This window comes from Carassius carassius, chromosome 2, assembly GCF_963082965.1.
Source record: "Carassius carassius chromosome 2, fCarCar2.1, whole genome shotgun sequence".
Lineage (NCBI taxonomy): Eukaryota > Metazoa > Chordata > Actinopteri > Cypriniformes > Cyprinidae > Carassius > Carassius carassius.
Window position 1 is genome coordinate 18,910,884 of NC_081756.1, and position 18,046 is coordinate 18,928,929.

General features: G+C 37.7%; 1 protein-coding gene across 1 annotated transcript in view; it reads right to left on the reverse strand.

The window, feature by feature from the left end:
* LOC132097349 (immunoglobulin superfamily DCC subclass member 3-like) overlaps positions 1-18,046 on the reverse strand; it is a 79,792-nt gene that overhangs the window by 8,498 nt on the left and 53,248 nt on the right. Inside the window, exons 3-7 of the mRNA XM_059503004.1 lie at positions 10,854-10,998; positions 10,604-10,734; positions 10,383-10,520; positions 6,907-7,065; positions 4,982-5,147 (exon numbers count right to left, since the gene is read on the reverse strand). Coding sequence (XP_059358987.1) covers positions 4,982-5,147; positions 6,907-7,065; positions 10,383-10,520; positions 10,604-10,734; positions 10,854-10,998 — 739 coding nt within the window. The remainder of the gene's footprint in view (positions 1-4,981; positions 5,148-6,906; positions 7,066-10,382; positions 10,521-10,603; positions 10,735-10,853; positions 10,999-18,046) is intronic.

An 18,046-nucleotide genomic window follows, 5' to 3' on the forward strand; every position in this document is an offset into this window, starting at 1 on the left:
CATCTGCACCCTCTCTATCTGTCTATACATTCTGGCTTCTCCTCAGATTAACAGAGAGCATCCTGAGAGAGAAGGGCTGCTATTCAAGCGCACTGAGAGCATGTTTGCACAGTCGTCAGAGCAGTGCCTCTTGAATGGGGTGGTCACCCTTATTCACAGTCGTCTAGAGGAGAGAGAGAGAGATGGAAAGACGAGAAGGGGGTGAGAAAGGGGAGTGTTAGGTAGGGTTGAGGCATGTGAAGCAGGGGAGCTTAGTTGTCTCACCACTCAGTGAAAGCCTGTTGGAAATGACTGATTGCAGGAGAGGTCAGAGGTCAAGGCCAGAGCTTGCTCCATGTTGCATGGGTTGGAGAGAGGGTAATCACCAAGAAGTGCATAATGGAGTTTAGAAAGGGGCAAAAGAGGGAAGAAATGAGTGTGTTGTTCTTGTCTGCTGAACTGCAAAAAATTGTGAACACTGTCCACACAGTTTTTTCAAAAGATAAGGATAAATGCATGGTCATTTGTTTATGTTTTATTATTTATTATTATTATTATTTAACTTAGAGAGATTGGAAATATAGACAGACAGAAAATAGGCCAGATTCAAGTCTGCATTCATGAGCATGTGCATCTCCCAATGCACCATGTCTTCAAGTACATGGTCATTTTGCACTTCAGCAATAAAAAAACATGATGGACCAAACTTGAAACTAGGACAAAGAAAACCCTTAGTGAATAATACAGATATCAAACAAACTCAATTATTATACACATTCACACATGTATTTATGCGCTGTATGTATAATGCAGACATAATATATAACCACATTCAAAGTCCCTCTAAGAGCTGTCCGGTGCAGTGCTGTGTGATTTGACTGCGGGTCACTGTGGCATTTTGATTACTGCTGTTATAATGTTTTATGTATATGGTGCAGGCAGTGACCCCACCCTCTGCACCTGCAGCTACTGAACCTCATGACCTCCGCTCTGACTGCAGCACACTAACACATGTCTGCAAGCCTACAGACAGCACACTCACGTCTGACAGTGATTTGACTGATTCAGTATTAAATTACACCATAATATCATGAAATCAGAATCTTGTAGATTACATTATTGTGGTGTGATTTAGGGATGCACCAATATTATAATTCAAATACTGATACTGTCCAATAGTTGATATGGCCAATAACAAATAAATATCTGATTATAAGAAAACTAAAGCACACAAAAATCCTATTCTCTCATCATTGTTAACAATTGCACAACTCTCCTTTTGTCTTATGTGCACAGCAACATGAAAAAATTGGTTCGATTCCCAGGGCATGAACTTATAAAATTAAAACTTTCAATGTAAGAGATGATAAAAATATTTTTTAATAATCATTCAACTTTTATGAGAATATAGACTTTCACACTACAGCTATAACGACACAGAGAAACTATAACATCAGAATCAATCAGTGCTTTTTTCCCATCTGATGAATGATAAAAACATTGACAGACGAGCTCTAGCATTTAAAGCGACAGACGACAAAATTACAGAATATTATACTCTGTTGGTGCGTAGATGTTAATATATGTATCATTACAGTTATCATTCTTGGTGCGAAAGGGATGTTAGAATCACTCATAAACCCTATGCAACCACACATCATCGCACAACATCATGGCAACAGTCACAAAAAATATTATTATTACTCACTGATAAAATGAGTTTTGAAATTTAGTTTGGTAACACAAAAGATGCAAGCAGAAATTACACACTAAAATGTGAAATTAGATTATACATTGTGTGTAATCCTTTAAAAATACACAGAACTGATGTTGTGTGGCGACACATATGGGCCAGCAATGTATAAGAATTCATCAGTAAGAGGAACAGACTCACTCTCTGCTCTACTTTATGAGTCAATTAGCTAATGGTGCTGCTCAGACGCAGAGATTTTAACTGTGCTCACTCTGTCTACCTGCTTCTTTTCACTCCAGTCAGACTATGCCTGTCCCAGCATTCTTGTCTTTCCCAAGTGATTTCCTCTAGCAATGAACACTTTCTCTCTATCTTTGCCGTTATAAATTTTAGCCCCAATGAAATAGATTTTCTATCACGTCATAAACATGCTCTTTAACCACAACAAAATGCCAGGCAATAAAACATTTATAGCGATAGACAAGGCATCACGTTTCATTTCCAAAGACATGATCGTAGAGATAAATGAAAATGAATAGCAGAGATAAACCGATAGCTGAGTGTCTTTCACAGCAGACACAACACGCCCTAGACCAGAGGAATGGGGGACAAAGTGTCCTACTGACCTCGACAAGTGGCATCCTAAACACTGTAGCTAAAAAAGGACAACCAGCAATTTAAAAATGTCCTTCAATGACACAAACAGCGACCGCCTTCACTAAAGCTTTCTGTAAGGTGACTCCAAATGTAATAAATTACATTGTGCAAATGAGGAACTCTGGAATATAGCTATGTAAGCAAAACTTACTCCTTATACAATATGGAAACGGAAAAAATAAATTGAACCCGTATTAAAGCATGCCTTTTCCAGTGTTGGAAAAACAAAAAACACATTTAAAATAAATAATAAATGGAAAACTTTGAAAAATGGCAATTAGAAATGGTGCCTTAACAACTAACTGAAATAGGTTTGAAGTTGTACTTGACCCAGTGGTGTAGCATGTCAGATCCACGCCAATGAGGTTAAAATACGCTCCAATGTTTCCAATATTGTTGTCTTTCAGAGGTAAATAACATTACATGACTATGTTTTATTTACGTATAAATGATTGGAACTAATAATGAACATTTTCAAGTCTATTCATTATTTGTAATGCACAAGCCACCCAATAATTGCAATGAGCATGTTTTGTAACTTTTTATATAACACAAATCGTAGCCTATAAGTTGTCAATTTTATCATGAAATACAAAACATAAATTTGTTTTTCCGTTCTGTAATGTGGTGTGAGATCACTGTGTTCAGTTCAAGTGACACACAAATCAATCTTATATTTTTCTATTAGTTCCAGAACAAAATAAACATGAATCAATATAAGACATGTTGAAAAAAATCAGAACAACTTAAACAAATGTCTCATGTAGGGAAATCGATAGATCAATCAGTCAAAATATATGAATAGTCATAACACAGAAACACCAAAAATATAACTTTGCCAACATTGTTTTATTATTTTCATAAACCAGTCAGTTAACTGCCATACACCTTTTCTTTTGAGTGGGTGGAATTTTCAGATTAATTAACTTTATTAACACAACATAACACAACTTTCTCAATCTCGTAATTTTGACTTCATTCTAAAAAATATTATGGCAATAAAACACTGCAGTTAATTACAAAATTACTTAAAGGGTTAGTTCACTGAAAAATGTAAATTATGTAATTAATAACTCACCCTCATGTCGTTCCAGACCAGTAAGACCTCTGTTCATCTTCGGAACACAGTTTAAGATATTTTAGATTTAGTCCGAGAGCTCTTAGTCCCTCCATTGAAGCTGTGTGTACGGTAAACTGTCCATGTCCAGAAAGGTAAGAAAAACATCATCAAAGTAGTCCATGTGACATCAGAGGGTCAGTTAGAATTTTTTGAAGCATCGAAAATACATTTTGGTCCAAAAAGAACAAAAACTACGACTTTATTCATCATTGTCGTCTCATCCGTGTCTGTTGTGAGAGAGTTCAAAACACAACAGTGTAGTGATATCCAGTTCGCGAACGATTCATTCGATTTAACCAGATCTTTTTGAACCAGTTCACCAAATCGAACTTAATCGTTTATAACGGTTCATGTCTCCAATAAGCATTAATCCACAAATGACTTAAGCTGTTAACTTTTTTAATGTGGCTGACACTCCCTCTGAGTTCAAACAAACCAATATCCCAGAGTAATTCATGTACTCAAACAGTACACTGACTGAACTGCTGTGAAGAGAGAACTGAAGATGAACACCGAGCCGAGCCAGATAACAACTCATTCACTAGTCAAGAAGTATACCGTACACATAGTTTCAATGGAGGGACTGAGAGCTCTCGGACTAAATCTAAAATATCTTAAACTGCGTCCCGAACATGAACGGAGGTCTTATGGGTTTGGAACGATATGACGGTGAGTTATTAATGACATAATTTTCATTTTTCGGTGAACTAACCCTTTAATGTAAACATACTCTTGGCACAGCCACCCAAAACACTACAAAAGCAACAAAGGAAAAAAAACCTACTCACTCATTTTAGTTGTAACTAATTTAATTCTCTAGGCCTTTCTATTGTCAAATTCATCCACAATGTACTTGGTGTTTAATTTAAGGCTTTGTGTATTCTCAATGGAAAGAATGGCTATTTTCGATAGTCTTTCGATAAAAGAGTATATTAAAACGATATAAAGAGAATTAAAATGGTGCAGGTGTCGCTAAAGCTATTTGATACAGTTGTTATACAGCCTTTTGAACTAGCTAGCTACCAACCTCACACAGTTTTTTTTCCCAATTATTAATTATTATTTTATTTGGCCATGCCAATGTTTGCGTGTAGTTTTAAAAATGATGCAGTTATACAGCAGATATTTAACAAATGGACACAAGAACTTATCAAGCCCTGCACATGATATGCAGACAAAATATTTATTTATTTAGGCCACAAATTAAGAATTTGTTCCCTCATTTTAATAAAATGGTCCCCCTCGATGGGCCCCCAATTAGCCCGGGCCCATATGCATGTGCATACCCTGCTAACACAGATGCTACACCCCTGAGTTGACAAGACTAAAACTGGAAAAAAGGCAAAAAAAGCAACAAAAAAACAAAACAAAACAAAAACAAAGGGCAAAAGCACATAACAAAATGACACACAAAAAAAAACGGGCAAAATTAAAAATCTATTAAAAATATGAATAAATAATAATAATAATAATAATAATATAAACAGAGTAGTATAAATAATAGTACATAACACTGGTCTTTTCCAGCTCACCTGTTGTTGTTCCTGAGTTTGACATGGCCATCAGGGTCTAAGATTTGTCCATTTTTCAGCCAGGTGATTTGTGGGACTGGCTCACCCTGGGCCAGGCAAGTGAAGATGGCAGTGGTGCCCACCGGGCGAGCAATAGACTGAGGGGGCTGCACAAACTCCGCAGGGGCTGTAGACACATACAGAGGAAGAGAAAGCATGACATAATGAGGACTCAATTACTGGCAATACAAAACAAGATATAATTAAATAAAAAGGCTTGAAATTTCTAAAAGCTCTGAATCTGTTGGAAGATGTCTCAGTATATTCACTAGGTGTCTGCACTAATATTCCCATTTTCACCATTTGCATATGTCACATACATGTTAATAATGCTAATAGAAGAATTTGAAGAAGAAAATAACAGTGCACACAATGCTGAGAAAGGGAGAGAGACTGTCTATGTGGCTTTGGCTTTATCACATTTATAATGAACGTATTGTGACAGCAGTGGGTGGTAACAGGTATGAACTTGGAGAAAGCATCAGATTAACTTGATTAGAGTAGGGCAAAAACAGATTTCAGAGGGCTAGAAGAGGAAACTGACAATCCATAAATGACACAGTGTGTAAATTAAAGCAGATTAAATGCAGCAGAACAGATGTGGGGGGCTAGGAAGGGATACTTGGACCACGCACCTCTTTGAGCCCCCCAGAGCCTTCTGCCGCCCCCAACCTTACCAGATACCCTCCTCCTCCTCACTCACCACGTGGCAATACTGCCAACTGACACAGAATGCAGATAATCCAATAGTCTTTTACTGCTTAATTAGGACACATTTAATCTGGGAAAATCTGAATTTCATATTCATTCAAGGTGCAATGGCTTTAATTATTAAAGTCCTTTAATCGGCAAGTGTTGATCCTGCTCTCAGTCTCTCTCTCTTTATTTCATTGTTACCAGCGTTTCTCAATAAATAAATTATAAGAGGTTCTAGCCGCTCTCAAAGGTCCATCCAGTGCACCTCAGAGCCCTGCAAATTAGTGCGGGACAGAGAGTGGGGGATGGGTTGAGGCAGTGAGTATTGATTTATCACTGTGATATATCATCCACTGTGACACCTCTTCCTTCTTTTCTTATCTTCCCCTTACTCTCGTTTATTTCTCTCATGGGATTTAATTTTTTCCTTCTTACTACCACATTTTTAGACGACTTTCTTTTTTTTAAACATCACTTTCTCTCTCACCCTCTATCTCTTTAAGGTAAATGAAGTAAGCAAAGGGCTGCTTCACCATCTGGCTACTAAGATCATATCAATTCTCAGCTACACCTTCAGCGTTGCTCCCGCTATCATGGTTTACAGCCGTTGAGATCCAGTCACTAACTTCAAAAGCACTTCCAGTATGATCATTTGGTTGTTGTATGTATTGTTACTTAGTAGCATCACTTCTTGTAATTAGTTATTTCTAAGTGCTGTGTTTATATGTATATATGCAGGGCCGTAGCTGGGGTTTGCGGGGCCCCGGTGCAGGTTGTACCAGTGGGCCCTGTCTGAAAGTGTTTAACTTGTATGTCTGTTCTATTTATTTATTTGTGCTATTTAGATAGTGTTTAAGTTTTTTCAAGTTTGTAGGTGTCCAGGTACAAAAAGCACAACACAATTACTAGAACAAAAAAACTAAAATACAATGACTATAAAAGTATGTAAATAACACAAAAATAATGCTTTGCAATCTTTCTTGTAGTGTTGGTCAATTATACTTTTTAGTGAATTAGTTTGTGTCCAAAAATAAGTCTCAGATTTTATAGGATTTTTTTTCATGTTTATGTGATCTCTTTCAAAGCAAATATGTTTAGATACAGTTGTTTAACACACGTTGTTGAAGTGTAACTGACTAATTTGAAAGTTCTAAAAAGTTTTGGGATGTGCGTTTCAAAGAAAGAGTCACCTTGCACAACCAGGCGTCCCTGAGCAGTTCTGCGCACACGGGTTCCTGGCTTGTTGGCCGCACAGACATAAACGCCAGAATGCTGAACTCTGACATCAGAGATCATCAGGTTTCCTGTTCCTAGTACCTGGATACCCTCAACTCCTATTGGCCGACCATCTGAAAGAGAGGGATAGTGTTGACCAAGACAGACAAAAAAGACAAGAGAAAAGAGACAATAAAGATCAGTGAACAGGAAGAAGATAGAATCACATGATTATCCAGACATAAAATAATTTCCTTACCCAGAGGAGCTAAAAATAAACGTAACTGGACAACAGAAGCATGTGATGAGCCTCATAATTTAACAGCACTAGTTAAATGTGATTATTTATGGAGCACAAAGCATCATCCATCGTTTTGCCCTGGGACGAGAAACATCTTAAGAGACCAGAAGAATCATAGACAATGAGAGAGAAAAAACAACTCTCATACACACACACACACACACACACACACACACACACACACACACACACACACACACACACACAAATATTTAATATATTTTCACAGAAAGGGCGGCTTTAGACATACAAGATTACCAATGAACACCAGTGACACAGGATATACCTTGTTACCATGGACAACATACATGTGTAGAACATACACACTTTCTATGAGCACTGAATCATTTCAGGTACTATAAACCATATCAGTCTAGATTATCTCACTCACTTCAGCTGTAATTGGACACTTGGTGAGGAAAAGTGCTAGTAAAAATTAAAAATCCCAGTAATTATATATTTTACTCTTAAAAAAGTTTTTTTTTAAAAATTACATTATATACACAGTTTTAGATACTGCGGCAGGATACAGTTCACATATCACCAGATTTAAATGAAATATCACAGAGACACTGACATAAGTGTGTGTGTGTGTGTGTATGTACATGTGCTTGACAGACCCAAGTAAGGGTAGCAGCTTATTTAATTTTTGACATCAATAAAAATGAAGCTGTGTAAGAAAGAAATAATGTACAGTGCTTTTCATGGACTGTACTGTTATCTAATAACATGGCAACTTTTAAGCTGATGAGAAAATGAAATAAATTTGAAAATTACATGTGATCTAGGACCTTTTTTCAGGGTATGCCAATTATAAAAACAGTGTACCCCTAGTTTAGGTTGGTCAAACTGATTTTTGGAACATGATAAATGTTTTTTGCAGGTCTTTGAGGCCCTCACTTAGCCAAAAAAAGTTGTCCATTTGATGGTTTCCAGCTGGAAACCAGTGCTGTGAAAAGTATGCCCTCTTTCAAAATCAATATCAATTCACACTGATATTGGATAACATTAGATAGTAGCTTGGAGGAAAAAAAGAATCAGTTGAGAATGGATTATTATGCAAGTCTGGGAGTCACAGTGAAATCTTGCTTGAGAAAAAGTGGTCGGCTTGGGTCGGTGAGTAAATGTAAGTAGGATATGTTAACCTTAAAATACATAAATATGTTCCGAATTGGTTATTTAAACACAAAGAGAAAATGGTACAGGCCTAAAGATGAGATGATTCAGAAGACAAATCTATTTACTAATTATTTTAATAAAGACTCTTTTTCTTATTTCCATTAATCCTTATCAAGATAAAACAGACAGATGTGGCAGAGAGTGTTCAATGACCAAAATTGTCAGAAACAATATTCAACTGTGTGGCTTCAGAACTCTGAGCCTGCTTAAAAATAAATTAGCTATTTTTCCACACAAAAAAACTCTCTCACCGCACAGTATCAGCCAATTTGATCTTTGAAAACTATGTCTTAGCAGAACAATGATGACAGAGTTTCCTTCACCATTCCAAACCATTTGGCTTCAGTAGATTGGAGTGTAAATTACTTTAACAGCCAGCTTTTTTAAATAGGGTCCTAACATCAAAATCTGACTTTTATGGATCTTTTGAACTAAACAAGATTGATGCACTATGCCAATGATGTACAGTACCATTCAAAGGTCTCCAAAAGAGTATTTGAACAATACCTGAAACTTGGTATTACGAGCACTTGCTGTGTCTGTTTGCCTCTTTAAGATGAATCCCTTTATGTATTCCCCAATTTTATGTCACTTTGGATCAAAGTGTCTGCAAAATGACTAAATGTAAATGTATGTAAACGTAAAATCTTTGCATTGCCTTCCTTTTGATCACAACATTAGGAAAGAGTGGATAAACTTTATTTTTAATGAAGATCACGTCAATAAGAACTTGGTCCTTTGTTCACTTCATTTAACTGCTGATTAGTTTACAAACAAAGCACAATTCGACAAAAGAATTTCCATAAAGACAGAAACTAAAAGACGATGCTGTGCCAACTATATTGAATATGACAGTAATGTCGCACCTCACTAGTGTGAGTAACTGTTTTTATTACGTGGTCACTATTGCTTTATCTGTTATTACAGATAGTTTGATATGTACATAGGCGTTTTTAACCTAAATCACATCAGTGTCCATCTATGAAGGATGTAGGCTGTAAAACACACAGCAGAAAGGGCCACCACATCATAACACATCCGCCCGTTTTGATGTCATTTATTAATTTAATATTTAAGTATACAGTTTGGGGATTTTAACCAATAGGGCAACAGATTCTCCGTTAAAAAAAAAAAACCCTGCATGCAGCAGCTGTTCATTTAGTGACTCCTAGTGAGCGATACATGCTCAGAATTAATTCATCTTACGCATATCATAACTTCTGAATGACACAGAATTATCTCAAAATAATTGTCTCTGTAAGTATTCTCGTAAACACAGTCGGTTATGTTTTAAGTGAACACATACAGTGGCCTGCTGCTCAGAGAAATTCACTGTAACGGATAAATCTGTCTCTCTCTGTAAATTAGATGACGTGAAAAGGGGGCATGTTTCAAGATACGCAATGGAGTAGACCAAACTAAAAAAAAAAAAAATAATAATAATAAAATATATATATATATATATGTACCGGACGGGCCAGCCCACATTGGCCAGCGGCCCACCCGGAAAAGTCCCGGTGCTCCAGATGGCCAGTCCGTCCCTGCTTTTTACAATCCACCACACCTACTCAAGATTGTTCTGATGAGGGGAGTCAAAACAGGACAAAAAATAGCCTATTACTTCTATATTATGCTGTTTTTTATGTAAATATTGCAATGATATTATAAGTGGACCTCAGAAATCAGTACAAAATAATCAAAAGGCAGTTCATGACCCCTTCAGCTAATATCATGGACTTAAGAAAAATTTCCGGACAGAGATCCATCGGCTCATTTCTTCTCATCTCTGTCCTCCATCATGTTACATTACCTTGCTGAAGGAGATTTTCCCTTTTCTCTTTTTCAGTTGATTGGGTATTTTATAGTCAGTATGTAGTGGAGAGCATATTAAAGCTCTCTGCAGCATTCCTGCTGGGTTTTGCTCTGAAAACCACTCAAGGCAATTTGGAGAGTATCTTCAATGAGCCTTACCCAGTCTACTCCACGAAACGATTGGGCGAGGGTAACCCGTGGCAACACACTCCAAGATGGCAGTCTGGTGAACTGTGAGGGTGAGGTTTTCAGGGCCAACTAGGATCATGGGTTCTTTGTAAACAGATGACTGGGAGCCTTCAGGAAGATAGAGGTAAAGCAAGTTACACAAAGAAAAGGATGTGGAAAGACTAAAGAAATCAGAGAATTTTTGAGCATACCTGAGACTGAGAGCTGCGCTCCTGTGCTGTGTTTGACTCCAGCACTGTTGTGGGCAACACAGCAGTACATCCCGCTGTCCTCAGGGCGAACACCCGTAATCTGCAGCACACCCGTTGGCAACAGAGTATACCTGCACAGAAAAGACAGACATAGACAGGCCCACAGTGAGAGCGAGACATGCATATTTGACAATAACACTGGGTGCCCCCTTTCAAAAATCATTGTGTGTAAAAGTATTTATGGTTGTACCTGTCATCAGAGGTATCCACGGGTCGCCCATCTCTTTCCCAGCTGATGACTGGCTCAGGCAGACCATGGATTTGGCACTGAAATCGCCCAACACCTCCCAGCTCTGCACGAACTGAACGTGGCTGCACATGAAAATCTGCCATTGCTGAAGACAAAAGGGACAGAGAAAGACAGGTTACTTTAACCCTTCATACACATACTAAGGTCATCCCATAACTGCAAATCAAAGAGCCACCATCTGAACACTTAGAAAAAACAATATGCAAACCTTCACAGAAGGCAGAGTTTCCAAAGCAATGAAGTAGGAAAAATATTTTTTTTGTTGCTGTCAATGTCCCACCACTTCATACCGATCTTTTCTCTTCCTAAACTTCCCAAAATAGAGTGATATAGTACACAGAGCGCTGGTCCAGACAATTAACAACTGCAGTGTCAATACCAGATCTGATGTGCACTGATGTACTTATATATTCGGAAAAACAATGATGATCTGATGCTGCAGCAAAAAATTATGTGTTTGGCAGGTCTTTGGAAATTCCTGTTAAGTGCATGCTCAAGCATACAATATAAATCTCCAATGCCAGTTTCATCAAGCTTAATGGACTGCTTTTGGAGAACACACTACAGTAAAAAAATGTGGGGTCAGCAAAATAAATACTTTTATTCTGAAAGTATGCATTAAATTGATCAAAATGTGACAGTTAAGACATTGTCATTAAAGATTTCTATTCCAAATAAATGCTGTTCCTTTGAAAATGTTTCTTTGCACCAAATCAAATCAAATCAATTTGTTACAGATCATGTAACATTGAAGACTGGAGAAATGGCTGATAATAATTCAGCTTTGCAATTGCAAGACTAAATGGCATTTTAAAAAAAAACTTAAAGATAAAAGTTTTATAATATTACATAATACATAATATTACATAATATTTCACAATATTACAGTTTTAGTGTGCATATGATCAAATAAATGCAGCCTTGGTCAGCATATGGAACTTCTTTCAAACATTTAAAAAATCTTACCAAACCCAAACTTTTTTTTTTTAACACTGTCTTTATTGATTTTGTAACATTACCACCAAAAGCAAACAGACAACACAACACAAAACAAAACAAATAATAGTAATAACAAAGAATTCAATATAATGGTACATTAATATCATAAAACATGATGCAATTTAAGCCAGGTTACACAGGAAACAGACAATTAAGATTGGTTTCCTTCAAAAATTCCATAAACGGATTCCATACTTTGAAAAACGGTTAAGGTTTTCCCTTAACAATATATGTAAGTTTTTCCAAAGCCAAACAGCTTGACAATTCCTGCAACCATTGTTTAAAACTAGGGCTTTCTATATTTTTCCAATGACATGCTACTGTGAGTTTTGCTTGTAATAAACAGAAAATCAACATTTTCTTACCAGAACTGGATAAAGTGCAAGGTACAGGGAAAATATTTAGTATACAAAGTTTAGGACATTTAGGAACATTTTGTTTCAAAACCAGTGATAAAAAGTCTAAAACCTTTTCCCAAAAGTTTTGAACTTGAGGACACTTCCATAAGCAATGGTATAATGTCCCTATCTCTAGGTTGCATTCATACATTGATCTGGAATATTTGGATTAAATTTATGTAGTAAATTAGGATTTAAACATCTTGATTGAACCCCTTAGTCTGGCCTGTTTTACCTCTGTCCACTCAGTCCCTGCATCCACTTTGAGGTAATCTAATAGGCCTACTGTCCCATGTGTATAAAAACATAGGAACACTACATTATCCAGCTTTAAAAAAAAAAAAAAAAAACTAAAACACACACTCCAACCAGCCAACAAAAGATAAATGTACAAAATATATTTTGACACAAACGCATAGCCAGAACATAATTCTACACAGTTTACTAATTTCATAACCAATCAATTATTTCACAGCATTGGGGTCTTACTTTCATAGCTCAAAAGGCATGAAATTAAACAAAAGTGTGCATCTGCATCTGTTCTTGTCTACTGTTTGCCATAGAAAATAGCCGAGAATTTGAAAGAGCGCAAACAGGTGAATTGTTATTTCAGAAGTAAAATACCACTCAATAAGGGTCTATCGGTCTTGCAGGAGAAGAAAAGACAGAAGCAACCAGTTACAGTATAATGACCAGGATTTGGAACCTTCCAGATCCGTATAAGGGAGTGATTTTCCAAAGCCTCTCATTGGGCTTTGACTCACACAGCGTGTCCCGTAGGAGCTCACACTGGGAGAGGGCTGGAGATGAGGGGAGGAGCTGGAAACACAAACACAATTAGCGCGAGGTCTGTCTCTCCCACAGCCAACCACCGTCCTCAAGACAAGTGCTCTTTTTAAATGTTGGTCGTAATTAACTTGAACCAAGCGGGACCGTTCGGAACACTAGTAGCATAACAAGAGGGCCGGGCCCCTCCTGCGTCCTCTCTCACTTACCCTTCTGTGTTCTTTTTGTGTCCTACTGATATACTTGTTCCAGCTAATCTAGCATCATCGAGCTCAGAAGGATCTCCGGGTGGTGTTTGGCAGCTTAAACTCACACAGTGGTGCTTCTGTAACTGGTCGTTTTGTTTCGTGTGAGTCAAAGGCGGCAGGCAGAAGAGAGGGGGAAAAAAAGCATTCTCAGTGAAGGAAGCGAAAAACGGCTCCCAGAAAGGCATCTTTTCAAGGCTTTCACACATATCTCATTGATTGCCTCTGCAGGAGATGTGAGACACAGAAAGGAAGGCATAAATCGAATGAATTTCTCTGTATATCTGTTTTCACTATATATATATATATATATATATATATATATATATATATATATACTTTTTTTCTTTTTGCTTTATCTCTCCACTGTGATTTCAATCAACCTTCCCAAAAATGCATCTAAAACATTATTATATACATTATTATATAATACATTAATATTTATTATTTAACTTCTAAATTTTTAACATCATCATATCTAGGTTAATGACAATGACTCTTTTTGATGTGGAGATTGCAACACGACATCATTCTATTTAATGACAATGTTCATGTATTTGGTCTTTGTGGAATAGATCTGCTACACTGCTGCTGTGGTAAAACAAGTACGGAGTCTTTCTACTGCCAATACATCCACAACATGCTGCTGTGAGTGGGCATGTAAGAAATATTGCTGCTTCAAATATAATACACATGAAATAACTCCATAGCATACATGAATCACCTCGTAGCAGATCTATACAGGTGGAGCTGGGGAAGGCGGAAGGTTTCTGAAGCCAGCTGCACTGCTACGGTAAGCTCTAGTCATATGTTTGAATGTTAAGCTCATTGGCTACTAATACAGGAGAGAACCAATCAGCTGTGCCATTTGATGATGTCATTATGTCAGATTGAGTCAGAACTATCAGAATGCGCCATTAGAGTTTCATGCCAGAACTCTGTATTTAAATAACACGGCAATCTAACTGAAATAAAACACCGTGCACAATTCCTCTTTTTTACAACCCTGCTAGAAAAACCATGACTGGTTCAATTGGTCTGCCAAACCTAATTAAATTCACCAAGTTTGTGTTTCCTTCAATCAGGCCCAGCCAGCTGGTAGTACACTTGGTCAACCATCTAAACCAACTAAAATCAAGAAAACATGTACAAGCAACAACCATGCCACATTAAAGTCACGTTCAAACAGAAGTAGCAACATACAATTTATTCCATATTGTGACATACATCAGAGTGAAACAGATTATAAAAAGAAAATAAAAAATATAGGATGGGGACTTGCTGATTGGATAGAAGCAGATCGAAATGATTGGAGAAGTCTGGCCTTTCTGGCACTCATCAGAGACTGGAATACTGAGATATATACAGGTCAAAATTAAATCATTAACATGCATTTGTTCAGTGTTTAAAATGATGTTCTTGCTCAAACCTTATTCATTAGTGTAAGCCTAGAATAATAATTTGTAATTTTAGCAGCTGGAATGGATTAGACATTTCAGATTTACGTAATTTGTATGCACATCAAGTTTCCTATAACATTTTTCAAAAATATGCAGTGAAAGTCTTCTTACTTTAAGGGGTGTTGGAGTCACTCCAACATGGTGATCACAGGCAAAAGCATGTATAAGACAAACTATCATATTCTTAAGTCCAAAATACCACAAATAATAATAATAATAAAACAACTTTGCAATTAATTTGCAATGTCATGTTTCAACCACAGATAGTGACAGACAAGCCAAAAGAGTTTCTTTATACCAATAAAATAAAAGTTTTTTGTTATTTTTTTTTTTTAAGTGAATGCCTTATTACTTTGTCTGTTCCTAGGAATCAAACCAATGGACTTGCCATTGCTAATGCTGCTGCTCTATTAAATACAGGAACAACTGCAGAACAAATTCCCCAGCTGCAAGTACAAATTCATGAAGGTGAGTTATGAGTATTCATTTCTGTTTTGTATTTGAGGCATCAGAGTGGGTTGTTTCTACGTGAAGATTTTTTCCTCAGTTATTTTTTTTTTCAGGTCTTCTGCATTTGTGCTTTTTGCTTCTCATTAGCAAGCATCCCTGCGTTGCTTCAGACGCAGCACCCTTCCTCATTCTGGCAGCGGCACATCACTCAACTTCACACGCAAACACAAACAGTCAGGGATGAGAGTGTAGCGGCTGAACCAGTGGGGGCACTGGAGCATACTGTATCTCTCTGTGAACTCCTCCTCCCTCTCCGTCCTTCTGGTCTCCTGCACTCAGTCACTATCTCCTTGTTTTCATCTCTTTGTCTATTGGTAGTGTTTCAGCATCACTGCTTCTGGGCTGTGCCCTAATGAGAAATGTGCCATTTCCTGACATGCTCCGACCTCTGTTCCTCACAGATGCATAGCGAGCAGCAAGCCGATTAAATTTTAAACAAACATTCCTCAATGCCTCAACCATTGAGGCGTTCTGGTGCTACAGTAGAACAAAGAAAGCAAAGTATTCAAATCTCAGATTTATTTTATCGTTGTACATCTCTTGCATAAATATGTAATTTATTTACTTTGACACCTGACTGCTCCTCTTATATTTTTGTGTGAATTATGTTAAAAAACAGTAATGGAAACTTTTTCCTGGAAGTTCAAATCATAAAAGGCAGTCACACACACACAAACACACACACACACACACACACACACACACGTATATGGTTTATCTTACAGAGAGACTACAATATGATATCTGGATCCCCTCCAATGCTCTGTCCTTTGTAACTGAAGATGGGGGCTGAGTTCCACAGAGGGTCCAGCTGTAGCCATGGAGCATCATCTGCCATTAAAACAAAACCACTTGTGGTTTCTTATCAACAAAGCCCTGTCTAGAGCAGGTTCCCACCACAGCTGTATACTCTTGAGACAATTAGCAGAATAACCATCACTACTGGTGACCTGCAGCCTCCCCCAAACATTCAGTGGGCAAATTGCGGCCTAGAGACACCTGTTAAAACACACATACACCCTGTAATCAAGATCCTATTTTCAAATGCCATCCTCCCAGTTTCAACTTTTACATATACATAAGATAAGTACATACAATTGGCATTTTTGTGCAAAGCTTTTTTGTAGCATTTTTGTTTGCTTTTAATAGACCTTGATATAACTGATGTCTCATATTAGTGTTTAAACATTGTTCAGAAGGTACTATTTAAACAGATGCTATGTTAAAAAAAATTTAACTGAGGGAAAATTACTGTGTGCACCTGTTTGTTTTACATCCATACTGTGAGATTTACACGTGAAAAATATGCAGGGTCAAACTTTAATTTATCTGAAATTAACTGGTTTGTGTAAAGTGGTTGGCCTAATCAAGAATGGACCAAGGGGTCAAAATTTGTCCGTTTAGTATGGCCCAGTTAGCCATAACTACTTTTTTATTTTTTTTGCAAGCAACAAACTAACATAAAAAATATAAAACTAACATTTAAATATTATGTACTTTAATTTGAAATAGCTTAAATTTAAATGTCTATAACATTATTAAATTAGCTTGGCAGGGTGTATGACAGGTGGTTGTGGAGGACTTGAAAAATAAGAGTGGTTGATTTCATCAGCCATAAAGGAAAACAGTTTCAGAGATGGAGCAAATTGTTATATTTTTATTAAACGGCCTAGATTTCTGGAATAACATGCATCAAAGAATCCTTCAAAATAAGACCAAAATGTGTAAAAGATGTAATTCCATTAAAGCAACAAATGCAGTGTCAGTGCCAAATTCAACCAAAGTGTTTGTTGGAACCACACCCACCCACACAAAGAACCCCCTCAAGGGCCCCTGCCCTCTGCCATCATACATAAAAATAAGAAATGGTAGAGGCCCCACCACTCCTGCCACACACAGATACGTTTATTCACAAAAACACAGAAACATAAACAGACTTGAGCTTTTTTTTTAGCATAAGCTGAATCAATCCGCAGAGCACATGCAAATGTAAAGTTGAAGAATGTACATATGGGAAATCGTGGCCTAATGGTTGGAGAGTCGGACTCGCAATCGAAGGGTCTCAGGCCGGCAGGAATTGTAAGTGGGGGGAGTGCATGTACAGTGCTCTCTCCACCCTCAATACCACGACTTAGGTGCCCTTGAGCAAGGCACCAAACTCCCAACTGCTCCCCGGGCGCCGCAGCATAAATGGCTGCCCACTGCTCCGGGTGTGTGTTCACAGTGTGTGTGTGTGTGCACTGCCAGGCCGGCAGGAATTGTAAGTGGGGGGAGTGCATGTACAGTGCTCTCTCCACCCTCAATACCACGACTTAGGTGCCCTTGAGCAAGGCACCAAACTCCCAACTGCTCCCCGGGCGCCGCAGCATAAATGGCTGCCCACTGCTCCGGGTGTGTGTTCACAGTGTGTGTGTGTGTGCACTGCTCTGTGTGTGTGCACCTTGGATGGGTTAAATGCAGAGCACGAATTCTGAGTATGGGTCACCATACTTGGCTGAATGTCACGTCACACTTTATAAACACAAACAATATATGCCCGTATGGATCGCAATACTCAAACAAACACACCCAATCTAAGAGTGTGTAGCAGTAGCAGTTTGGATTCAGCAGTGCTAGAAGAGCCGTTTTATACCCCTCTCCATAATAACCCACTCCACACACACACACACATTATTACAGCTTTCCTCTTCCCAGCACGCCACACAGCGTAAATTAACCAGATCTAATTATGGGGA